Consider the following 26,177-nt stretch of genomic DNA (forward strand, 5'->3'; position numbering starts at 1 on the left):
GTGGCCAGGAGACAGGGGCGCCCCCCTCTCTGGGGGGGCAGGCGCCACGGGGCCGCTCTCCGAGGTCTGGTGCTTGGGCACCTGGCGGTGGAGCACGAGGGCACGGCCCAGCGTGGGGACGGCCTTCCAGGCCGCGCTGCCCGCCCTGTGTGCCGACGCCATGGGCGGTCATAGGTTCCTGCGGAGATTTAGGGCAAGTGTTAGATTCTTGCTTTAAAGGCCATTCTCGGGGTTGTCTGGAGGTTCTCGGCGGGCAGGTGACGCCCAGACCCAGCCCGTGACTGCCCGCAGAGCAGAGGCGCCCCGCCCCCAGCCGCAGCCCCGCCGCTCCTCCCCACACCGCCCGGGAAGTGTCAACAAGGACAAGCTGAAGCAAGGGGTGCGAGATGCAGAGTCAGCAGGCGTGGCCCCCGACCTGGTGGGTGACCCCCACACCGGGACTCGGGGTTCCCCATGCTGCTCGCCGCTTTGACTTCCCCAAACCTTGACCATTCCCATCCCCTCACGAAAACGCCCCTCTGCTCCAGATAAAGGGCGACGCATTTCACAAAGAGCTTCCTGGTAATGCACCCCTCGCCGGGGGACCCCGGGCCTTCACTCAGCTTCCCCAGAGACCTCGAGGCCACCTCGCTGTGCCCAAGGCCCCGGGCGTGGAGGTGGGACACCCCGAGAGCTCCCCACCCAGGCAGGAGGAGGCGGGCTCAGCCTGACCTTTGGGTGAATGTGAGGCTGGGACCTGTTCATGGAGCCCCCAAGTGTCCAGCCTGCAGGGCCTGGGACAGCAGGGCCCAGCCCGGGCCCCTGGGGGAGGTGAAGTGATGGCAGAGCCGCCAGCTGCGAACTCCTACCTGAGAGCTCACAGCCCCAGGCCCGGAGGGGAGAAGCCGGGAGTCCACACTCACCTGCCTTTGCTTTTCCAGCCAGCCCGCCCGCCATTCTGGCCCACCCGGGGGCGGCCACCCTGCAGCAGCAGAGCACCCGGGGTCCCGTTCAAGGGGGGCGAGTCCCTCTACCCCACGCTACTCACTTTAGCGCGTTGCTCACTCTGCAGTAGAGGCAGATGACGGCACACAGCAGCACGAAGGCGGCTACCAGCAGGCCGCCCCCGATGGCCACCATGATCTCAAAGTCCAGCATCTTCAGCATCGTGACACCCCTGGGCAGAGAGGTGTCTGCTGGTGGGACCCCCCGGCCCCCACCTGGCAACCGCGTGCTGCCCACCGCGGGGCAGAGTCCAGGGAGGAGGTCAGTTCGGGGGGTGGGAAGTGCCAGCCCCGCTCAGAAGTGTGCTCGAGCACACAGCTGCCCCCCCCCCAACACCAGGCCCCCCAAAAGATGCCCGCTTTCCGAGTCAGCATTGACCCCCCCACTGGACATCACTCTAAAGGACACCCGGGGGAGTAGCTAAGAGGGCGTCTTACGCCAGGCTGAGAAGGGGGAAACCCATTTTGTACGTGTTTTAGGAAAAACAGTGTTTTAATTCTCCTGTGGACGACTGGATCGTGCCGTCTTGGCATCTGAGGAGCGTCTAGAAGCTTCTGGCCAAGCCCCTCCAGGTTCAGAGACGGGGCATGTCCTGCACAGACCAGCTTCTCTCTCGTTCTCACTTATGATCACACCCTCCCCGCCTCCTGCACCCTGTCGACTTCCTCCAATCCAGCTCACCTGAAGAAACGATGCAAACACCCCGAGGAAGCCAACGGCCCAAAAGGCGTCCTGTGGCCCCGCACGGCACGGCCCGGCCGCACAGGCAAAAAACAGTTAAATAAAAATCTCAGGAACAAGCCCCTTGGGCAGCCACCCCACGCCCAGCGCCCGGGGACCTGTGGCCCCGCAGGGTTGGGAGACCTGACGCAGCAGCACAGCGCCAGCCCCCCGCGGAGGCCGCCTAGGAGCGGGCTGTGTGACATCAGCCCCGACGCCGCCCTCCGAGTTCTCAATTCTGTTCCGGGCCTGCTGCAGCCTCCCGGGAAAAACAATGTCCGGGGGTGCCTGGACGTGCTTGCTCGGTCACCCCTCCGCAGGGTCCTGTTCCTCCCAGGAGGAAGCATTTGGGGCTCTGCATAGGGGTGTCTCCTGAGCAAACCCCACCTGGACTTCAATTTAAAAAGGGGAAGCAAAGCCCACGGGTGGAGAGGCCAGCAGGTCCTCCGCCCAGGCCCCGGCAGCCGCTTGCCCTGGTCCTCGTGTCCACCACCATGGCCTGCCGGGCCGCCCGCTGACGCCTGCCGTGTACACAGCTGCCGTGTACCCAGCCGTGCCGCCGCACACGTCGCTGTCTCTGGGTCGGACAGGCCGCTGCTGTGCTGTGCGTGGACTGACGTCCACGGGAAGGTGCAGGGAGAGGGCACGGGAGCCCACAGGCCTATCTCCATGGAGATGGCGCCCCAGGGTGCCTGCAAGTTCCCTGGCGCGGTGGCAAACCCAGGAGGTGAGAGGGCCGGCCCTCCGCCCGCAGCCGGGGCGTGCTCCTGGGGTCTTCAAAGAGGAGGCTTGCTGTGGGCACACTTCAGGCCTGGGTGAGAAAGGCTTGCCGCGGGGCAGCTCCCTCATGGCTGCTGATAAAAGCGGCCCACCCAGCCGCTCCCTGAGGACAGAGACAGACAGCAGAGGAGGGGACGCGGGGCTCGAGGGGCCATGCGCGCTGCCGCCATCTTCCGCCCGGCCCTGCTGCTTTGCTGGCTCCTGGCCCCACGGCCTGCCCGGCCCGAGACCCTCTTCCACAGCCGGGACCGCTCGGACCTGGCACCGTCCCCCCTGCGCAGGGCCAGGCCCATCACCGACCTCCACGCCGCGCAGGTAGGAGAAGCCCAGAGGCCAGCACCCCCACGCTAGTGCACGCACACACACATGCACGCAGACACACATGTATGCACGGAGACTCACGTGTGCAAACTCACACTGGCAAAGACATGCACATAGACACACACATGCACACAGACACGCGTGCAGAGCAGGCGCAGGCAGGCGCAGGCACACCCCTGCAGACTGGCACCCTGGTGAGAAACATCTCTCACGTAACCCTGAGCAGAGCTGCTGTGGCAAACGGCCCTCTTGTCCCTTCACCAAGTGCTGCCTGCGCCCGTGGGTGGGGGCTGCGCTTCTGCACGCGCTGACAGGGGCCCCGCTCGCAGCCGCCAATGCGGGCGGCAAGGACGGTGGAGAAGAGCCCGCCACGGGCAGGAGGGCGCTCTGCTCGGGGCTCGTGGGGCTGGAGGCTCCGTGGGGCTCTCAGGAAGCGGGAGTCTCTGACGCTCAGCCCCCCGCTAACCAGCCGCCCTCTAGTCAGCCCCACGCCCCGACCCCTCGACGCGGCTGTCCGCCCGCCGTGCTGCCCACGCCCTGCCACGGCAGAGGAGGGGCCCTGGGGGCAGTTCCTTCCCCGGGGAAGTCAGCAGGGCCGGGCGGCGCGTGGCCCGGGGGAGGCTGGCCCCGGCCTGGCCGCTCTAGGTCCCGGCGGCCACCACACACCACAGCAGCTCTCTGGCCTGCCTTTCCAAGGTGCAGCCCAAGCCTGGCCAGGGTGGAGGCCAGTGAGGAAGGAGTGGCCCCGGGTGGCTCGGCTGCCGTGGCCGCGGGGTCGTACCAGGCTGTGAGCAGCCTGGGCCCTGCCACCCCCCAACCCCTGCATGACTGCAGAGACCCAGCCCCCGGGCCCTGGTCCCGGCCCCCAGGGCCCGGCCAGGCCTCACTGAGCCTCCGCCAAGGTTTGAGACACAGCCTGGCCTTCCTTGCACTCAGCATGTCCACCTCCAACCTGACCTCTGACCTCAAGCCTTGGCCCTCCGCCCCCCAGTCCTACCATGCCTGGGATGCCTGCTGGCCCAGCCAGACCCTGTGCTAATGCCCCCGCTGGGTGAGCACCCCACTGTGCAGGCAAGCACCTCACTCATGATGCTGGGGCTCCACAGGGTCCCCCAGCAAGTGCCCAGATCCTCTGCTGCTCGCAAGCCCTGCTCACCCCAGCCTCCGCCCTCTCGGCTCCTGGAGAACCCAGTAATGTCACTGTCAGCCCCGTCCTGCTCTCATCTCCTCCCTCTGAGGGCTGCACTAGGGCTCCCCAGACAAGCCCAGCTCCTGCTGCTGCCCATGGTGACCTGTGCCCCATCCACCTGCCTCCTCCTGGAACTTTCTCCCCCGCTGGGCTGGAGGCCCCTCTGAGTGCCCCTTCCCCCCACTTTCTGGGGTGGAGCGTGTGTTCAGGCTGTCGGGCTCTTCTGGCCTTGGCCTGCTGTTCTCCCTCCTCTCAGAGGCGTCCCCACTCCATAGGCCCTGCTCATGCTCCGGTGCTTAGGGCATGTCCACTGCGGCATGGGCGGGACTCCCCACACAGTGGCCTCCTGCGTGACCACAGGCACTCAGCGAAGGAACAGGCGGTGCTGGCCAAGGCCCCTTAAGCCGTCCCCGGCACTCGCCCCTGTGGCCACTCGCTGCACACGCAGGCTCGTGTGTTGCAGGCCGGCAGGAGCTGAGGCCCCTCCCAGCGTGCTCGGACCCGGCTGCTCCTGGTCCCGCAACTCTGAGCTGGGATCTCAGGGTGGACTCACCCTGGGGCGGGGGCCTCACACACACACACACACACACGAGTGCAGCAGCCCACAGCCGCAAAAAACACACCCCCAGAGACACACAGCGGCGGGGTGTGACCGGTGCTTTCTCTGCTGCAGCGGTTCCTGTCCAAATACGGCTGGGCGCAGGGGCCCCTGAGGACAGAGGTGGCGTCACAGGGTCCCAGCCCTGAGGGGCCGCCCCAGAGCCCCCGGGGTGCGGCCCTGGCTGAAGCCATGCGAAGGTTCCAGAAGGTCAACGCACTGCCAGCGAGCGGGAAGCTGGACTCGGCCACACTGGCCGCCATGAACAGGCCTCGCTGCGGCGTCCCGGACACACGGCCCCTGCCACAGGCTGCGGCCACCTCGCCAGGGACCCCGCCGAGCGCGCCTGGCCCGCTCCCCCGGGCCCGCCCAAAGCGCTCCCTGCACATGCTGCGGCCCAGGCCCCCCCAGCAGCCCGAGGATGCCCCGCGTGGTGGGGGCAGCCGAGCCTTCTCCAAGAAGACACTGACCTGGAGGCTGGTGGGGGAGGCCTACAGCAGCCAGCTGTCAGTGGACGAGCAGAGGTTCATCTTCAGGCTGGCCTTCAGGATGTGGAGCGAGGTGACGCCCCTGAACTTCCGGGAGGACCTCCGTGCCCCCGGGACCGCAGTGGACATAAAGCTGGGCTTTGGTCGAGGTGAGGAGCGCAGATTTTGGGCCCACCCTTGCTCTATGTGGGCTCCCCCGGGCCTGAGGTCAGCCCGGCCAGCATCGCAGCCACATCCAGGGAGCTTCAGGGATCAGCCCAACGGGCCCACCCTCTGCTGGCCCTGCCCTGCCCGCGGGATGCTTTGCGGTGGCCGCACTGGGGGGCGGGGTGGGGGGCTGAGGCCTCTGTGCCTGGGACCTTGTTAGGCCTCGCTGGGAGAGATGAGCCAGGGCCGTCCCCAGGGACGCGGCTGTGGCTCCTGCTTGGCCAAGGGCAGGTCAGTCTGCTCACCCGGCCCCCCCCAGGCTCGGCCCCCACTCCTGGGAAGGTGCCGGGGGACCTAGGGGCCCACCACAGACAAGTTTCCAGGCAGGTCCACATGCCTCTCAGAGCATGCGGGCTTACATGGCCTGTCCGCAGCCCGACGCGGGAGCCAGGGCCACAGCGGCCGCCCTGCTGGTTTCAGGGGACAACTCCCCAGCATGAGACGTGTGGGCACGGCGGGCAGGACCCAGCTCTCCTGTTCCTCTCGCAGCCCCCGGTGCTCCCTGCCTGGCGCAGCACACTGGTCACGCACAGCACCCTGAGGTCCCGGGGGCTGGGCCCCTGGTGTCTGTGCCCCCGGCGTGGCTGAGGCACCTGCGGCCTCCCTCTCCCCACCAGGTCGGCACTTGGGCTGCCCACGGGTCTTCGACGGCAGCGGGCAGGAGTTTGCCCACGCCTGGCGCCTGGGCGACATCCACTTTGACGACGACGAGCACTTCACAGCCCCCACCAGCGACGCGGGCATCAGCCTCCTCAAGGTGAGCGCCAGGGGCGGCTGCCGGGGCTGGGCGGCACGCGGCCGGGGTCCAGAACAGAGCCGCCTCGCTGGGAAGCACCCTGGCTGCCAAGAGGCCCCCTCTCCTGCCCTCCACACCGGCAGGGTCCTGGGGTGCTCGGACGCCAGGGGCACCCACCCAAGCCTGCTTCCCTTCTAGGTGGCCGTCCATGAAATTGGCCATGTCCTCGGCTTGCCCCACACCTACAGGACAGGGTCCATCATGCAGCCCAATTACACCCCCCGGGAGCCTGCCTTTGAGCTGGACTGGGCGGACAGGAAGGCGATCCAGAAGCTCTATGGTGAGGCGGTGCTGGGAGGCCCTTCCTGGAGCCCAGGGTCCCCGCTTACCCCTCCTGGGGAGCACGGTCCCCGAGCACCCGAGGGCCTGCCTCCTAGCAGGGGATGCAGTTCTTGGAGGAAGGTGCTGTGCCCCGACGGTGTCCCCGCCGTGCGGGCTCCTGGAGGGAGGGGCACACGTGGTTCTCTAAAGCAGGCGGTGTCTGGGCAGGCCTGGGCGCAGGTGAAGTTCGCCACCCTGGGCACAGCGCGGTGCCCCGGGCCCGGCCGGGCTTCTGCGTCCATGTGCGGGCCTGGCCCGAGCAGGCGGGATTCGCTCACGAAGTGGGAGGCGAGCAGAGCACCTGCAGACCTGCAGCGTGGGTGGGTGGCTTGGACAGCTCAACAGATTTAGGGGGAAAAGTCGAGATGATCACTCTAGCACAGAGGCGGGGGCGGGCTCCCCGCTTTCCCGTTGGAAACAGCCGTTTCTGTTCTCACATGAAGACAGTCAGAGACGCTGCCCGATGGAGGCTGGCCCCTAGCTCGGCGCCCAGTGGACGCCTGTCGAGAGCGACCCGGAGGCCCACAGCAGCGAGGGCGGGCGGGGGCCTCGGCCAGGGCAGGCCGCCCGGTCTCCCGGGTCCCGCTTCACGAAGGTCTCCTGAAGGGGCGCAGGGCCGCGGGTGGGCTGTGCCGGTGGCGAGCGGCTGGGCTTCCTCCTCAAGGTGCGTGCGAGGGCTCCTTCGACGCCGCCTTCGACTGGGTCCGCAAGGCCAGAAGCCGCCGCGGGGAGGTGACGGTCAGCTTCAGCACCTACTTCTTCCGCGACAGCTGGTACTGGCTGTACGAGAACCGCAACAACAGGACACGCTACGGGGACCCGATCCACATCCTCACGGGCTGGCGCGGGGTCCCCGCACACGTCGACGCGTTCGTCCACATCTGGACGTGGCGGAGAGACGAGCGCTACTTTTTCAAAGGTAGGGGTGACGGGCTCGATGACCGGGAAGCAAAGGCGCTTCCAGTGCCTTTGAGCCCGTCGGGCCTCGGGCGGGTGCTGGTGCCGCTGCCGTCTGCCCCTCCGACCTCGCTCCGTGCGCCCTGCACGCCGGGGTCTGCGCCTTCTCGCCGGGACCGCGGCCGGTGGCCACAGGGCGGGAAGCAGGGCCTTCCCCAGGGGCCCTCTGCTCTGCGGCGCGCAGCCTCGGACGCCACCCGGAGAAGTCCAGCCCGTCCTCTCCTCGCCCGGGCGACACGACCCCTGTAGGTTCCAGGCGCAGTTTCTCCCTCGGCAGTTGTAGGGGTCACCCCGCGCCCATCACCAAATCGCCCCCACCAAATTGCCCCTTTCTTTTCCCCTTTAAATTCCACACACGAGTGAAATTACCTGGTATTTCTCCTGCTCACTCCCCCCCTCCCTGTCTCCCCACGTTGTCGCCCACGGCACCGTCCCATCTTTCTACGGGGATCTTGACCACACCTTCCCCCATCGTCCATCGCTGGGCGCGGGCTTTGCTTCCGTGCCTTGGCTGCTGTGAGAGGCCGTGCTGAGCGCGGGCGTGCATGTGTCTCTCTGAACGCGTTTTCAAGCCCGGAAGTCTGCTGTGGGGGGGAGAGTGAGCAGACAGGAGACGAGGGCCGCCTGGAATCCCACGCTGGGGCCACGCAGGAGGGGGAGGCCCCGGGGCGTCTAGAAAGGGACACAGGGATGACGTGTGAGGCGTGGGTGGGAGGAGGGGACTTGGGAAGCAGCAGCAGAGCCTTAGAGCCGAGTGGAAGGGGTGTGCAGGAGACAGCTGCCCCGGCGGGGGCTGGTCCCTCAGCTGGTGAGACAGGCTCCCCGGCCTGAGCGCCTTGAACGCCAAGCCAGGCTCCCTCCAGGAGGGGGCTGGGATGGGGGCGCTGCTGGCAGGGAGGGTCAGTGCTGGGCCAGGAAGCAGAAGCCTGGTGGTAGCGGCGAACCACCCCCCAGCAGGAGACTGGGGGGCTTCTAGCTGCTGTGTCCCCAGCATACCCACAGCCTTGCTCGGAGCCTCTGTGCCAGGGCCCGGCCAGCCTTGCCAACCACACTCCCGCAGCTTAACCGCAAAGGGGATTTGCTGGCGCTCTCTTCCCCTTGCCTCTTCCGGGGAAGCAGAATCCCAGAGACAGAACCACGTTGCTCTGAGTTGCAGTTAATGAGGCAAGAGCCGCACTGGAGGAATTTCATGCGCGAACTTCACCCTGTGAGTCCTGCTGTAAGTTTGGTCCTCATTGTCCTTCGCATGGTGAGAGGAAGGATGATGATCATTCAGTAACCTGCACGGTGCACTCAACAGTTCTGATTACGCTGGGCCGGCAGCACACCCTTCAGAGCGCCCAGCCAGACGTTTCGTTGGAGACAGACTCCGCTGCTGAGTTAGGGCACCACGGGGGCGCGGCGCCGCACCTGTCTTATTCTTAGAGCTTTAAAAACACCTTGAATCGAACGTGCCTTAATACTTCACACTCAGAAGCCATCCCAGTGAGTCAACAGCACCCCCGGTGGACGGGTCACTGTTGTCCATGGTGTTGTCCATGGTGGGCCTCTGTAGAGGAGAGGCCTCCTGCCTCTTCACAGAAATATCTGGCTTCTCAGGAATGCAACTGCATGTGAGGGCTTGTGCGTTACAACACGCAAGCACGAGTGGGTTCATGTCCTCTGATGACAATACCCGGTACGCAGGAAGGGGACTAGCCAGGGAGCCTAGAATGAAGGCATGACGACAGCACGCAGCCCTTGACGCCCCACAGCAGCATGACAAGGTACTATTTCCTGGAACCGTGAGTCACTGCGCACATTTTGGGGCACAGGTGCCTGGTTAGACCGGGTCATCTGAGCTTCGCGTCAACTCTCCTTGTGTCCCCTTTTGTAAAATGGTGGCGCTGATGGAACGAGATGCTTTTGGAGGCCTGGGGAAAGGTAGAATTCGAAAATAAAACTCATGGTTTTTTTCTGTAAAAGCAGAGTATATGTTAAGACCAAAAAAATGATCCAGGATAAACTTCGGACCCTAACAAATAGGCGGAGGATCTTTGGACTGTCTGGCAGAAAAACAAGATGCCGGGGAGAGCAGACCCGACCTCCTGTTGTGTCTGCTTCGATGCCCGCCAGTGGGCAGGGCACCTAGCGGCAGCAGTGGCCCTCCAGGATAATGGATTTCAGGGACCAAACCTAGAAGTAATTCAAGACCTGGAGAAAGCAACCACTCGTTGGAGGGGAGGCTTCACTCAGGCGCTCCCCGTCCGGCTCGCCCCTGGGCCCCTGGGTTCGGGGCAGAGCGGCAGGCAGCTGGCCCCTCTTGAAAAGCCGTCCTTTGTCACACTTCTGTGGTCGAGTATTAATAAATCGCACTAACATTTTTGGCTTGGCCCTCAGGAAATCAATACTGGAGGTACGACAGTGACAAGGACCAAGCCCACACGGAAGACGAACAAGGAAAACGCTATCCCAGGCTGATTTCAGAAGGATTTCCAGGCATCCCAAGTCCCCTAGACACCGCCTTTTATGACCGAAGGAAGCAGCTCATCTACTTCTTCAAGGAGGCCTTTGTAAGTAGGCGGCGCGCCAGCCTGGGGTTGCTTCTGCCCCTCCCCGAGCGGTAGCAGATCTTCCTTGAAGGCTGTGCTCAATTACGCAGACCCACGTGGCAGTGGCGGCTCACCCCCTCAGATGGAGAACCCCCAAGGTCAAGGCCAGAGAACGCGGTGTGCGTGGCGCCCCAGTTTCCTGACCTCCTCGCTGTGCGTGAACCTGACAACCAGAGGCCTTCCGAGGAGCCCGTCTCACGCTCCTGTTTGGTTTGCAGGTGTTCGCATTTGATGTCAACAGGAACCGAGTGCTGGATTCTTACCCGAAGAAGATGACCGAGGTCTTTCCAGGAGTAGAGCCGCAGAACCACCCTTTCCGAAGCCTCGACTCGGCTTACTACTCCTACGCGCACAAGTCCCTTTTCTTCTTCAAAGGCAACGCCTACTGGAGAGTGGTTAGCGACAAGGACAAGCAGCACCGCTCCTGGCTGCCTCCCAACGGCTTACTTCCCAAGCAGCCTATCTCAGAGAAGTGGTTTGACGTCTGTGACGTCCACACCTCCACCTTGAGCGTGTGACGAGAAAAACGGGCAAGCGGAGACAGAGGATTCCTTCTACAAAGAGCACCGACTAGATTTCACCAGTCGTAGGCCATACTGTTCCCTCGGCTGAAGCCCAGTGGAAAGCGCATCACAGGAGCTTTTACAATACTTGCTCTAAAGATACTTCTCAGCCAAAAAAACCCAAAAATCCAAAAAAACAAAGAATTATCACATGAACCTAAGAAGCCTTTCAGGAAGGGCCACCAGAGTACCCCGTGCAACCTGTTTGCTCTGCACGTCCTCCTGCCTCTTCCCAGCACGGACCGCCCCCTGCTCCGCTTCTGACTTCCTGGGTAGAGGGAAGATAGCCAGGGACGCCCACATGACCAGGCGAGGCCACCGCCTAGGGACAGACACTCCAGGAATTCTACCTTCCAGCACCTGACCACGTGTAACTCTCCACAGGCACCTCCCTCTGCTGTCGCTGCAGCCAGCCAGCAGACACGCTGCTGTGCACCTTTCTAGTTGAGGGTCCAAAGCCCACTAGCTGTCCTGCCCCTCCCTGCAGCCCAGGGCCTGGCTTTCCTCTTGGCTTGGGTTTCAACATCCAGGACTGCATCCCAAGTGGCCCTCAACAGAACAGCTCCCTGGCTCACTTCAGTCATGGCAGCAGACACGTGGAGTTACATTTTAGGACCAGTAAGACTCCTGAAGCTAGTTTTTATTTTCCTCCATCAATCACCCCTGGATGTATGTCCTTTAGCTTTCACAGAATACGGGTCAAGCCTCTGCTGAACACAAAGCCCTGATGTCACGTGTGAAGACATGGACAAAATTGGGGCAGTAAAATCACCTGACAAAGATTCAGTTGTCTGGATGACCAGGCCACACACCAGTTCCTCTAAAGGAACAACTAAACAAAGCAACTTTAAAATCAGCAAATTACGCATTTGAAAAGGACCTATTTTCCCCTGGTAGGAACTCTGTATTACTGTTTTCACAAGGGAAGACAGCTGGAATTTCTATCTTCCTGCTTCAAAACAAATGTTCCTCTTGCCTGAAAGGCTGCCAGCAGCGAGGCTAGATCAAGACCGTAACTCTGAACACCCCTGACTCCAGCCTGTTTCTACGTGAACAGAACATCCTTTCTGATTTAGCAATGCAGACTCGGGGCTAGTCAGCGCGCGTGTCCAGGCTTAACCAGGAGGGCAGAGCCAGTTTCGTCCCCCGTGTGTCTGCCGCGTGGGCAGCAGCGGGCGCCACTCCGACGGGAGAGACCGGCGACTGTGTACAACAACCGTACATCTTAGGTACAATTTTAAAAGCTTTAATGATTAATTTCTGAAAATTGAGGCAAGTCTGTCCCAAGGATAATGCAAACTATGAGTTAGACAACCGGTAAGAGGTATTTCGCCAAGCTGTGACAGATGTGACGACACGTCAGAAAACCTTGGTACATGAGAAAGCAGTGTGTAAAAATTCAGTGTAAAACAAGCTTATTGCAGACAATTCCTAGTGCAGTTCAGACTCCTTCAGAGGCGTGGCTGTGAGAGGAGCGCTGCAGCCACGCCTGGGGAGGGAGGGAGGGACAGGAGGAGCCGGTTCTCTTCAAACGCCCCAGTCACCCCGCAGAAACCCGAGACTCAATTCACTTCACGTCAGCCTTTCTGGAACTGAGCGCATTGGCCAGGTCAGGCCAAGGGCAGCCTCCGAACACCACAGGTGGTGGAAGCCACATCTGTGAGCAACCAGACAAGAACAGGTGCGGAGTGGGCTGTCCAGTGGGGATTCAGGGAATGGCAAAGTTGTACTTTTTCTGCTTTAATTTTTATTGTGTAAAATTTATTAAGCCAGTTCAAATCAAAACTGAATATGACGAATGTAAAATAGAAAAATACAAAGACATCTTAAATAAATAATTTATTTATTCAAAATAGTTTTCTTACCTTATTCACAGTTTCAAGTTTAAAATGAAAAAGGGGGGGGGGAAGTACCTATTCCTGATCAATTGCCATACAAGGTCAGAGGGTGGCCCTTGTGCACACGCGGAGAACACACAGGCTGCCCCAGGGGCTCACGCCCCGAAGCTTAAAGGACAGAGACCTCTTTGTGCGATTCAGAAGGAACAATGTTGATGTACGGGACGTTTCTTGAACCCATGTGAACCAATAAATCATGTGGATAGAAGTTCCCTTGACCAAAGTAACATTTATACAAAATAGTCATATCTTAAGCCCAAGGAGCTTACCGTACTTAAAAAATACGTGAGTGTAACTGCGTCCCCGCAGGTCTAGAACACTGGGCACCGTATGCTTCGAGAGACACCAACGCTGGGAGCTTAGGTTGGCTCTGATTTTAGCACTTCAAGTAAGAGGCCAAAGATCGCCTCCCTGGCGGCACAGGAAATGGGACTCTGCTTCCACTGCTGCGCCCGCGTAGTGGACACGCCTCTCATGTTTAATGACACGAAGCACCGATGGACAAAGCAGCCCCGAGTGCAGAAGGCACTGACAGCATCCCTGCGTGCGGCATGGCCATCACTGCCCAGCGGCGCCGGGAGCCAGCAGGTCCAGCAAACGCACCAGGACGTCGATCCTCTCCGGCAGAGTTGTGTTTCTGTTAGCCGTCGCTCGCAAAAGCTGGGAGTAAATTTGCTTGTTGGTTTTGAGGACTACATCCTCTTCGATGTTGCTACTGGGTTGAAAAAAAAAAAAAAAAGGACAGGTGACGCGAACAACAATGTCACCGACAGTTGGAAGAGATGCAGAGGATGACCCCGCATCACATCCTGATTCGTCACACCTGCTGCAGCCTATGGGCCTGTGTTCGGATATTTATTAAAATGCATCAATTAAAACCAATCTTACAGTAATCAAGGCAACAGCAGTTAACAACTAACACGGTGTTTGAAATATGAACTGTTCTCCAGGGACGGGTGGCCACAGTGTCATCTTGGCTGCCCGCCTCAAGACAATCAGTGGCTGCTGGGATCGCAAAGTTAAAGAACCTTCCTGTAAAAATTTTACTTAGGTCAGACACAAGACACGCCTTAGCTATGTTCCAGACATGATTCTGAATCTTCAATCTTCATCTCAACTCTTGCAAATCATTCCAACAATGACCTTGAACACTATTCAGTACGGTCCCATCGTTTCACAGGGTTATCTTTTTTCCCAAAGGAAGGAGCTTATATTCTTTCACTTTCCTTTTTATAACCTTCACCAAATATGAAATGCACATGGCTGGCAGGGAGCCCAGAGCGCTGAAGGCCCTGCTCCTGCACTAAGGCCACGCCCGCAGATTCCCTCAACTTTTTACTGGTTTTCACAATATTAAACCCCAAGGTCATCAAAAGGTCAAGAGGCTCCAATCTACTAAAGCATGAATAGTGAAACACAGCACAAGAGCACATACACTTGTAGCCCAGAAGAAAAGCAAGACCTGACCGGCAGTGCTGTGCTGCCGTGGCTGCGGCCACTGGGTGAGGACGCACCTGCTCATTGAGAATGGGAAAGACTTGCTTTAAAATAAACACATCTTCCCTTTCCTGGATTCCATTGTAATTATTCAGCTTTCTTAGAAAACAAAGACTTTGATTATTATGGTTTTGGGTGGTGATGAAGGAAAGAAGATAGTCAAAATAAAACAATATTCTTTTTAAAGTCTAGTCTTCATCTCCCTTTTCTCCAAGAAGGAATGCTCTTTAATTCCTGGTAGACTCGCTGGCCTGGCAGCCCCGAGCATCCTGGCCACAGGAAAGCAAGAGGCTGTTCTCTCGGCAGGTCAGCGGACAGGAGACTAGCACCACTGACTCAGTGATGGAAAATTCCTCTAGGTTTTGAAGTCTACCAACATGTTAATTGTACTGACACAAGGATCACTTTAAGCTGTATCTCCAGAATAGCACTTTAGTCTTTCTAGAACAAATCTTAAAAAAAAAACCACACAAATTATTTTAAAATAAATCATGTGTGAGAACTTTCATAAAGTGTATTATAGCATATTAACCTGAATAAACAAGTTAAAGAACCTTCCTGTAAAATATTTACTTAGGTCAGACACAAGACTCACATGACTGTTAAAGATATTAAGACTGAACTATTACCTCTTAGTCGACAACTCAACTGTGAACCTCAATGAACTCCCACTCTCACGCATCCTATGCTTATATCGCCCCCTTGTGGAAACCAGTAAAATTAAAAAGTGGCCATGAAAAGGCAGAGTCAAAAGCTGGGTTCCTTTCGCTGTGCCCACCCGCACCGCCTCCTCTGCCTTTCAGCTAAACTGTGGCCCGGTCACCAACATGGCCTGCTGGGGGCGGGACGCGGAGCAGACACGAGCAGAGGGTGCAACGCCGAGAGCCCCTCCCCAGACACAAGCTCTCGGTGCCCCGCCGCCCCCCAGGCTGGTTTCAAAGCAGTGATGGCGGGGCGCTCTTGGGATGTGGACAGCTGGAAAGTCCCCCACACTCACGGCAACGACAAAAGCAGGACACATTACAAGTTCATGACTGGCTGACTTCATCAGAGAACTGGGGTCACGGGGCAAGGAACCACCCTGAGAACTAAGGAGGTGATTCTCACCTTTTAACCAGCCAAGAGCAACCAGTTAAAACCCAGTTCACCCACAGGAGACAGGACAGGCGACACTCCAGCCGCGCAGTAGGAAAGGCTGCGCTGCTTCTGCAGGAAAGGCGCGAGTAAAGAAACGCACACAAATAACTGAATTTACCTGGTTTTCTTTTTAGCTGCAGACAGCAGTTTGATGGACTGAAGGAGAAGGAATGACAACCGAGATTCAAATATACTGAGGAGTTTTATTACTTCTTCTCGATTAAGACTCGGAGAAGACTCAGCAGCTGGAGAGGTCTCCTCACTTTCACGCTGAAAACAACACAAGGTTATCTCACCTCAGAAAGCAAATCTGAAATCTTTTTTCCCCCAGGGACAGCCCTGGTGGAGGCTGCAGTGAGGCCTTGGCCTTTTCATCCTCTTCGTCCCCTGAAGTCATTTTGATGAACTAAAACACAGTAACAGAAAGCCTCACACCTAATAGGTGCTGTTGTAGATGAAATTAATCCTGAACAAAAACCTCCTGGCATTCCAACATCAGGTGCAGAAGAGGGACACCACACAGGTTTGATGCACCAAGGTCAAGGGTGAAAGGCACCAGGCTGCTGTCCCTTGGTGACACAGAGAAGCTTCCGGCAGCAGCAGAAGCACGAACACAGGAATGCCTGGCAACCCAGAAAGACCTTCAAAGAGCCGGCCCAAGCCCACCTGCCCTTGAACTGCTCCCAGACAGTTTAGGGGAAGCTGGTAGGCCTTTTTTCTCTTAAAAACAAAAGCTAAACTTAGCAGACTTTCTATGTCCAGGGCCTTACTGGCCAGTCCATGGGCCTCATCAGAGCAGATGTAAAAAATTAAATATGAGAGATACTTGTAAACAGAAGAGTTTAATAATTCCACCAAGGAAATAGGAGTCCTAGTGAAGTGTTTTTATGCAGCCATAGGTATGTGTTATACACACACAACGTACACATACACACTTACAAACACCCCACTACACACTTTCACCATTTAGCTTAAGACACATAAGAAAATAAAGACAGGTATCTTTTCCATTTACCTGGTCAAATTCTTCTACAAGCTCCTTCCGGAGGAGCTGGAATGCATGCTTGGTTCTCACCATTATGTCAAGAGCCCCAGACAGTGTCTTTAATTTTCCAACATTGCTATTCTGACCTAGGATAGTAAACACAAAATGATCCTTCCTTTAAATATAAATCTAGAGCCCGCTCATTATCAGTGTATTAATGAAAATTCTGATTTTCAAATGCTATACAGGCAGTTCATGAGAATCCTAACACACCTTCTATTTTTTTTTTAAAGATTTATTCATTTATGCATACAAGAGCTGGGGCACAGGCCAGAGATGCGGGAGGTGAGAGCATTCACCAGAGACAGAGTGGGGAACGGAACAGGCAGACTGACTGAAATACACTGCTGAGGGGAGCGGCAGGTGAAACAGGAGAGGTCTGCTTCGCCATGTGGGTTTCTCTCTGGCCGGCCGGGGATAGAACTCATGTTGCGGAGGCTGTGGATTGCTTATAGTGTGGTGCTTAACCTCTTGCGCCACCAGGGAGGCCCCCTAACACACCTTCTAAATCCAACTCATGCTTAGCAATTTTCACCAAAGAAAGATATTAAGTCTAGGGCCTCCCCGGTGGTGCAGTGGTTGAGCGCTTGGTTGTGAAGCTGCCCGCGGCCTCTGCGGCGCTGGTTCGATTCGATCCCCGGCTGCTCCCCGGCCACCGGAGGAGGGTCCCACATGGCGCACAGACCTCTCCTGCTGCCCGCTGCTCCCCTCAGCAGTGTACTTCGGTCCTTCTGCCTGCGGTGAATTCTCTCACCCTCTCATGCTTCTGACTGCACCCGGTGCGTGTATAAACAAACAAACAAATAAATAAATAAAACATGCCCCTATATTAAAAAAAAAGAAAGAAAGAAAGAAAGAAAAATATTAAGTCTACACAAATTAGTAAGAGTTGTTTCCCTGCCTCACTATTTCATTCTGCTGGGGAGAGAGCTAGGCCAATGTGGAATAAGAGCTAATATTCTATTGGTGCATCAAAGGGAACAGCCCAGACTAGGCCACCCCACTGGAGCAGCTATGCATCGCTGGCCATGTCACTGCTGAGCATTGGTCCTACCTGCAAAATAAGCATATTCTGTTACTGCTCAAACCCAGGAAGCCATTATTCTAGAGCCTCTGAATACACCTTCCATCGCCATTAGAGACTACACAGCACCTCTGTGCCTGCCCTGGGAGCAGCTGCATGTGGTGGGGACTGCAGGAGATGAACATTCTCTAGACAAATCTGGCCTTGGCTTTACCTCTTTGCCCCTGGAATGTCCTTTCTGCTAAGAGCATCTCCGCTGACCTAGGAGGCCCTGGGTCACAGCCTAATGATGTGCTATTTGATTGGTGTTGGGTCTCAGGACCTCAACAAGTCAGTCATGAGGCAGTTAACTGTGTCTATTGGTGTCCCGATAGTAAAAACTCTGGACACACAGGTATGAGTGAGCTTCCCTGTAGGTGATGCTTTGTGACCAGTGGAGAGGACGGCTGGAAGCTTCTCTGAGCATGCTGCCAGGTGCTCTCCCGGCCTCTGCCCTGTGTGCTGCCTTCTGTGGACGATTTTCACCCATGGCCTTTCTCTGTCGTGAATAGAGGCCATGACAGGAGATCTGAGTCCAAGTGAACTGTCAAATTGGAGAGTGACTTCGGAACCCCACTCCCAACCTGCTGACACAGAGGTGGAGTGGTTGGGGGACCTGCCGCCTGAGGATGCAGAAGGAATGACCGCTGCCTTCCTCCTTTACAGCATAATCTATATATTAAATGAAAAAGTCAACAGATGAATGTGGTACTGGTGTAGACTTGGCATTTGGAAGGCAAGTGTTAGGTGTAGGGGGCAGATAATCAAGACCAGGAAGGTAAATCTGAGTCCTGTGTACTAGAGAAAAAAATACTGGGTATAATGAAATATAACAGAAGGTGCTGTAAACTAGAGCATTTATTAACCTGGTCAACAGAAGCCTCAAACCAATTACATTATTATTCTAAGGTACTCAAAATATTTTTTAAAGGAATGAAATGCAATGTCATCTTAGCAAATCTATATCTGTCCTTTTTTTATGAAAATGATGCTTGCTCATTCTCAGGAATTCAAACATGGTGGAAAATCCAAAGACGCAAATGAAAACAGACCACCCCAAATCCACCCCGAGAAAGAGCTATCAATTCTGGTCACTGCTCCACTCACTCAGCGAGGCTGTACACTGTAAAAAGTCATCAAAAACACTTTCACAAAAAACCACTTCTAGAAACTATTTTGAATAGATAATACACACTGAACTAAGAATGTATTATCCCCCAGTCCCCCCCACAAGTGATAATGGCACCACGTCCTTCGCATCCTTCCAAGGACACTGGACAGAGTCACATACATGTTAAATATTAAATTTACTTTAAGTTTATAGATGAAAGCAACTGAAATGAAACCAAACAAATGACGATTCAAATTATTGTCTCTGTTTTCTTTACCACAGAAGAGATATTTCTCAACTACCCCTCTGTAGAAGGGGAACCTGGCGACTAGCACTTAGAAAAACACACTCCCACCTTGTCTTTGCCTTGTTTGGGATTTACACATGGCCTTTTCTAGAAACAGAACCCAAAGCTGCCAGCTTCAGGTCTATGCAAAAGGGATTCAGTGAGGCCCAGTCCCTAAATGTTCTTAAGGATTGAATCTTCGTCTCATCTGACTTGCCACAATTATAAAAAGGCTCCTGAGTTAATTTCAGTATACCTAGCTACTGAAAATAATCTATTTCTCTAAATTTCAAAAAGCACTTTGAAATCAGAGACTTCTCCTGGCCCCTAGCCAAAGACATTTAATGGGCAGATTCCAAAGCAAACAACATGACATACCCAGGAGAGGCCCCCGGGTCTGCCTCACTCTAAGACAATCCAGCACGAAGCCAATGCATGCAAATCTGAGAAGTGAAAGGGTAAGACTTACTGGTCATCTGGAACTCGGCAAATGCTACTCTCTCTAACTGTACTCTAAGCAGTTCGCACGGAGCATCTTTCAGAAGCTGAAAAAGCTTCACAGCTTTGCTGTAATGAAGATCTGCCAGCACGCGGTGCTGCTTCCTAAGATGTTCATCACCAACCTAGAGCCAAAAACACAGTAAGAAACACAAATCCTAAAGCTTGGGTTTCACAATAACTTTAGTCAAGTCTCTGAGCATATCAGTAAATGCTTTTCAAGTTTCTGCTCTTTCTGTAAGTCTTATAGTTTCAGCTCTCTCACATTTCTGCATTTAATCCATTTTCAACTTTTGTCTGTATCTGACGTGAGGGAGGAGTGTGACTCCATTCTTTGAATCTGGATATCCAGCTGGCTCAGCATTATTTCCTGAAAACACCATCCTTCCCTGACAAACCGTCTTCAAACGCCTCAGTTTGTACTTCCCTTGAGAATATTATACCATCTGGTCAAAGCTGAATTTTGGTTGAAAATTGTCTCCTGTGGCAGACAAGGGAAAGTGCCTAGGGCCGGCTAAAAGTAGGGGGAAAATCCTCTTGAGATTAAGCTGGACCTCAAAGGGCAATATTCTCAGGTTAAGGACAACCCAGAAGTAAGCCCACAGCCAAGGGACTGCGATGTTTGCCATTCTGCAAGTGGCTAACAAGGAAGGGAAGCTGTAAAACAAGACAGCCCTCAGAAGCTGTAAAGACCAGACTGATGGCAGAAGCAGGGCAGCCCCGCAGAAGGCAGGCAACAGCCATGGAAGAATACATTACACCCCCACGCCCCACCATGTATTCCTGATATTCCTGATACTGTCTTTATAAAGTTCATAACCTGGTAAAATACAAACACATTAAGTGCCAGAACACAAAAGATGGACATAACAGAATATCCGGGCCAGCAGTTGATCTAGGTGGGTTCTGAGGGAGACTACAGGGGGCTCAGGAGAGTTCCAAGTGCTCTTCGATTCTTTAACCTCGAAGCGATGGGCAAAGGGGCTTCTTTTTGTCATTCTTGAAAACTACACGCAGGCTTTCCAAACATTCTCTATATGCTTTTAGGGGCCTGCTCTAGTCCACAAAAAAAATGTGAAAGATGGAAGATGGGTACTACAAAATTTGCAGAGAACCATTACTATAAAACTTAACTACATTTTAAAAAACCTAAAAAACACAACCAGGCAAATGTATAATTTTGCAAAGTAAGACCCAATCAGTCACGGTAGAGAAAAACATATGGCATACGTGAGTAGAGCACACCCCTACACCGCCTGTTTCCTGAAACAGCCAGGAGACTAAGGGCGCTCCCCCTGTAGGGCACACCATGCTGTGCTATGCTTTGCAGACACGGTGCTTTTCATGGTGCTCCTCTCCCCGCCAGAAAAAAGACGACTCCCTGAAGGTTCAGATGATGGTCAGCCATCTCCTAGCAATCAAGTATTTTTCATTAAGTCACACACATTTTTTAAGACATAGTGCTATGGAACATTTAACAGCCTATAGGTAAAGACTACTTCCTAAAGTTATGGAAACCAAACAATTCCCGTGACCAGCTTTACTGAGGTGTTCTGGAAGCCAACCCACAGCCTCTCCTGGACACTAAAGTGTAAGAAAAGCTCCAAAACACAGTTAAATGGACTTGGCACCCCACTTCAACTGGAACAGAGCTACCTGGTTCCTCAGGCAGCTGTGGTACATGGAGGCCAGCCGGTGGTGGATGGTGGCAGCTCGGTACTGGCAAAGGGGCTGCCGTGCAGACACCGCGTCCACATCACAGTGCTTCAGGGACTTCATCATGGCCTCGCTGACTTCCTTCTCAATCTGTTTTTTTAAAGGGAGAGGAGATAAAAGACAAGCCCACGATCTTATATAAGCATTTTAAGAACATTTAAATTGTGTCAAGAAAAAACAATACAGGTATTCCAGATTTAACAAAGGAATAAACAACCCATTCTCTCATCCAGCAAACATTTTACCTGTTCCTGAGCTTTTCTAGATAATGGAGCATAATCCTGCTGCAGCGTAGCCATAGTGAAGTAGGTGGTGGACAATTCCCAATTCACCGAGTCCCAAACCACTGGGTGTATGTCACGTGTCCCCAATGACCTCAGCGCTTTCAAATAGTAATCAACAGCCTGCAAGGAAGAAAGAACAAGGGTGCACTTCGGACTCGGCTTAAATCTACATCCAACACCACATTTAAACCATCCAAATCCCCTACCCAGAGCCTCCCCGGTGGCGCAGCGGTTGAGCGCTGGGTTGCGAAGCTGCCCGCGGCCTCTGCAGCGCCGGTTCGATCCCCGGCTGCTCCCCGGCCACCGGAGGAGGGTCCCACATGGCGCGCAGACCTCTCCTGCCGCCCACTGCTCCCCTCAGCAGTGTACTTCGCTTCTGCGTGCTCTGCTCCCCGCTCTGGCTCTGGTGAATTCTCTCACCCTCCCGCGCTTCTGACTGTACCCAGTGCTTGTATAAACAAGCAAACAAACAAAAATAAATAAAACATGCCTCTATAAAAAAAAAAATTTTTTAAAAAAAAAAGAAGATTGTTACAGTAGCGATACATAATCTTCCAAAAAAAAAAAAAAAAAACCAATCCCCTACCCAGATGTAAATCTTGGGAGATGTATAACAGGACATTATGAAGAAAAGAAAAACTTAAGTCAATGAAAATATTTCAAAGAAAGTCACGCAGAGATGCTGCGAGCTGCCCACGTCCCCACCTCCCATCACGTCAGGCTCTCCTGGGGACCGCGGACTCAGGCTGATGCGTGAGGATGCGTTCTCCCTTTTTCTTTTTAAATGAAAATTACAGTTCATGTAACTAGTGAACCAGAAGAAAAATAATCTGATGAAGTCTATAGATAAAAGTTTGCTGGGTTGTACTGCACTCTTCAATCCAGTCATTATATTTAAGCAAACAAGTCACGCTAACACACAACAGGAACTTGTACATCTCTGATGACGTGGCCACTGTTCCTGCACAGATGTGAACTCAAGAAGGAAAAACTCAAGCTCACATCTATCTCCAAGCTTACATGCAAGGCTCAGTCTTGACAGAATTTCCATAGCATCCAGGTGCCCTTAAAGGATGCTGCTCTTCCCTGCGCCCGCTCTAACCTGCATGTACCATTTGCCAAAAAATATTTGGTAACTTGGTAAATAAAAGAAACTCAACTGTTATATTTCATACAAACGTAACATCTGAAATTCTCCTTACTAGAGGCTCACTGACCTGCTGACCCGTCACGTGTGCTAGATTTTCCCTTTTCCACTTTGCCTTTTGCTGTGGATTAACACAACTTTATTTTTACACATTGAAATCTATCTTTACTTTGTGATTTCTGCTTATTGTGTTATGCTGGGAAAGCCTTTTTCTATGCAAATGAATGTATACCTATATCTTCTTCTAAATACCTTTACAGATATTACCTCCCCACGTAAATCTTTAATTTACTTAACCTTTACTTGATTACAACAAAACAATTTACTGAATAACGAGAAAATTAATAATTTTCCTTACCAGTTCAAGATGTCATCTTTAATACCACATTGTTGAGTCAGTTTCTAAGTAAATAACCTGTCTATCCTGGCTGTCCCCAGTCATGACTACCTTTTCTTTATAATATTTTAGGGACACAATGGCAAAGTATAAATGGCAATTAGGTGCGAGTGGATGAGGCCCCAGGGGCAAGCAAACATGTTACCTTGTTGTAATACAAGCCTTCTTCCGGGGAAAACTCCCGCTTGAACTCGGCCCCCGCTCCGCAGTGGGCCTGGGCACAGATTCGCATGAGTCTTCCCGTGTTGCATAACAAAAGGGCAGCATTTGTAGCATCATCAATTGACTCAAAGTTGTGAATTCCCTTTTCAAAGCAAGAAAAGCTTTTTTTCCACAACTGTTGCTCTGCAGCAGACACACTTTTGCTCACTTCACAAAAAAAGAAAACAACTGTGTAAGCCTCTATCAGTGGAAAGTCCACCAGTGTCTTTTGCTGCGATATTATGTGGTGGAGAGATCAACTGGTCCATGCCCAAATGCATGCTCAAGCCCTAGCCCCCCAGGAGGGGTGAATTTTGAGAGAGGGCCTTTAGGGAGGAAATTAAGGTTCAGTGAGGTCACAGAGGGGGCCCTAGCCCAACGTGGCTGGTGTCCTTACAGGAGGAAGAGACACCAAGGCATGCACAAAGACCGTGAGTGGGAACGGCGAGGTCCTGTGTCTGCCAGCCAAGGAGAGGCCTCAGAGAGATGACTGGCTGACACCTCGATCTGGGAATAGGCGCTTCTAGATCATGAGAAACAGATTTCTGCTGTCACCCAGCCTGTGGTATCTTGTTACAGCAGATCGGGCTGATGAACACAACACTCAACCCTCCTCCATATTAACCCACTGATCTTAAAGCAAGCAAACAGAGACATCTGGGCAAAGCACTATTTTACCAAGATTGCAAAGGCATGGCCCCCTGGAGTTTGAAGTTGCACAATCTGCTTTATCTAATTCTAGGTCTCTGACTCCTGCTTGTCTTACTCCTTTCACTGACTGCCTCCTCCAGAGTCTCCTAAAAAGCACAGGTTGTCCTGGGAGCAACCCACTCTGTGTAGCCCTAGCAGCCTCAGTTCTAGTCCAGCCCTTTCCATTTCTCATGCTGCCTGCCAAAAATTCACACTGCCACCCATTCTCAAGGCTCCTGTTCGACCCCTGTGGATGGTTCCCAGTCATGTCCTGCTAGTCCCAATGCTCTAAGCACACATTCATCCTTTTCACACCCATGTCCATGGATACCTCTGAGTATGGGACCAGCTGAACCAATGGCCCCTGCCTGCACCACACAAGACCCCCAACTGCTCCCTGAACACCCACTGGTCCCAACACCTCTGGCTCATTCCTAATGGTGCCCACACAGTCTGGGTGACCTCCCGCCCATTCCATATCTGCCCAGTGTTCTCCTGTACATCCTGCCGGTCCAAGTCAACCTGGTCAAAATCCACTTTCTGGGCCTCCCTGGTGGCTCAGGGGTTAAAGACACAACGCTATCAAGCTATCACCAACCACTGCCAACATCAGTTCGATCCCTGGCCAGGGAGATGACCCACATGGCGCAGGTCTCACCCATTGCTCCCCTCAGCAGTATATTTCAGTAGATCTGCCTGGGCTGCTCCCCACTCTGTCTCTGGTGAATCTTTTTACTCCCATACCTCTGGCCTAGACCCCAGTTCGTGCATGGATAATAAATCCACTTTCTTCCCAAAAATATCCCAAGAAACCTACAACTTCCCTAAGCCTCTCCTCTCCCCACTCCTGTTATACTGCGCCAAAGATCTGTGTTCACCTCTGGCTTCCCACCTCGAGGGCCACGTTCCATCACCAGAGCCCAGCACATGGCTGGTTGTTCAATTAGCTCTGAACTGATCAGGAGGACAGAGGACACAAGTAATGAACCCCAAGGGAAAGAAGCATTTCTTCCCAATTCTACTACAGGAGAGTTTAACAGTGTCTTTAACACAGCACTTCTTTATGACAAAATCAAGCGCCATAGTTTTTTGCTTGAACCACATAAAATCGGGAGTGATTTTCTAACAGAACAGGCAATGAAGAGCGGATTCCAGAGATACTCACCGACTCTCTCGCTCTGCAATGCAGCAGCCTGGTTCATATAAAACACACCGATTTCATTTCTAATGTTACCCATCCTCTTTAACACTTGTATGTAGTGCTCCGGATTCTGACTTTTTAAGTCACTAAATTGCAAGATTTCATTAGCAGCCTCATAACATTTGCAGCTAACTGAAAGCTGGCTTTCTAGATCAGTAGACAAATCAGTAGCCCAGGCAAAACCTTAAAGGAAAAAAGGAAACATCACCATGAATTTCATGACCCCTTCTTCCTTAGTTTCTAAGTAATTTGGCATTTTAAAGATAAAATAAATGCAATATAGTATAAACTAAGAGTCTATTAAATATACTAGCATAAACCCACTAAGAGTATAAACCCACTAAGAGTCTATACCAAATAAAAATATAAATGCAAAGAAAATATTTCTAAAATTTATAAAACAACATTCTCTTGGATCACTACTGCTTGAGTAAAAGCAGTATTTTCCTGCCTCTGAACACCAAATGATTCCCATGATTCAGATTTACCAGTTCACGTGCTTACTGGTACAGACCTACAGTTTTCCACTGACACTTGTAAACCAATATAGCTTTTCTCTTCCTATTAACAGAAATAGTTCTTGAAATAAAGTTCTGATTGCTTCCAGAGGCTGGTGGTGTATGTTGCAGTTTGGTGATCTTAGCATCTTAGTTCACGGAAAAGCCACCGTTTGTCACTCCTCTGAGACTAGTGGGGACTGGAGGGGACTCAGTACAGAGCCCCAGCCTGGGCTGGGGGGTGGTGGTGGAGCCGGGGCGGGAAGAGCTCACCTACCACTGATAACGAGAACATCAATCTCACAACACACGTTTCCAGTTAACATGAGTGTTGTGAAACACTGAAGCTTCTCACTGCTGTATCTATGATTTGAAAAGAGAAGCAAGAGTAGAAAAAGGACAAAAACCGAGAAAATACATTCCCCAGTGTACTTCTCTAGATGTCGGCTTCCAAAACTTTCTGGGAGGTGGGTAGCAGGTGATGTAAACAAATTTAAGAGCACAGAAGTGTTAGAGAGACGGTCTTCATCTCCCTCTCTACGCTCGTCACGCTGTGCTTGTCACGGTGCTGAGCTGAGAGGGAGGGTCCTGCACCCTGGACTCGATTCTCCTATTTCCCAGTTTTAAGATCTGACAACACCAAAACCAGTGATCCATTAAGACAATCAGCTGTGAACCACGTTTAAAAAACGACGATCTTGGACCTCCCCTGGTGGCGCAGCAGTTGAGCGAATGGCTGCAAGGCTGCCCGCAGCCTCTGCAGCACCAGTTCGCTCCCCAGCCGCCGCCGAGGGTCCCACAAAAAAAAAATTAAAAAATAAAAAATAAAAATAAAAAATGACGATCTTGGTTATATCTTAGCCTTCAGGAATCATTCAGAAAGAAATCCATCCGCTTATACTAACCTTTACTCCTTTTCAAGACAAAGTTACAGCCTGGGAAGGCAGGCTAAAATGGTTACTGAGAAATACCTCATGAAAAGACAAATGCATAA

The 26,177-nt window shown here is 53.7% G+C and overlaps 2 protein-coding genes across 2 annotated transcripts in view; one reads left to right on the forward strand and one right to left on the reverse strand.

Annotated features, from left to right (window-relative positions):
* Positions 1-2,637: 2,637 nt before the first annotated feature.
* On the forward strand, positions 2,638-10,470 carry MMP21 (matrix metallopeptidase 21; the record flags this gene model as incomplete). Its single annotated transcript, XM_084244531.1, has 7 exons — positions 2,638-2,799; positions 4,668-5,229; positions 5,905-6,044; positions 6,222-6,363; positions 7,069-7,323; positions 9,741-9,913; positions 10,171-10,470. The coding sequence occupies 7 exons, from the start codon at positions 2,638-2,640 to the stop codon at positions 10,468-10,470; spliced, it is 1,734 nt and encodes a 577-aa protein (XP_084100657.1).
* A 2,501-nt stretch (positions 10,471-12,971) lies between these two features.
* The window catches only part of EDRF1 (erythroid differentiation regulatory factor 1), a gene marked incomplete at both ends in the record, with an annotated part of 33,166 nt that continues 19,960 nt past the window's right edge, over positions 12,972-26,177 (reverse strand). Inside the window, 8 exons of the mRNA XM_084245088.1 lie at positions 12,972-13,128; positions 15,166-15,317; positions 16,063-16,178; positions 19,022-19,175; positions 20,707-20,856; positions 21,012-21,170; positions 22,740-22,963; positions 24,651-24,869. Of these exons, the coding sequence (XP_084101214.1) occupies positions 12,972-13,128; positions 15,166-15,317; positions 16,063-16,178; positions 19,022-19,175; positions 20,707-20,856; positions 21,012-21,170; positions 22,740-22,963; positions 24,651-24,869 (1,331 nt within the window). The remainder of the gene's footprint in view (positions 13,129-15,165; positions 15,318-16,062; positions 16,179-19,021; positions 19,176-20,706; positions 20,857-21,011; positions 21,171-22,739; positions 22,964-24,650; positions 24,870-26,177) is intronic.

This window comes from Talpa europaea (genome assembly GCF_964194135.1).
Source record: "Talpa europaea genome assembly, chromosome: 10".
NCBI classification, from domain to species: Eukaryota; Metazoa; Chordata; class Mammalia; order Eulipotyphla; family Talpidae; genus Talpa; species Talpa europaea.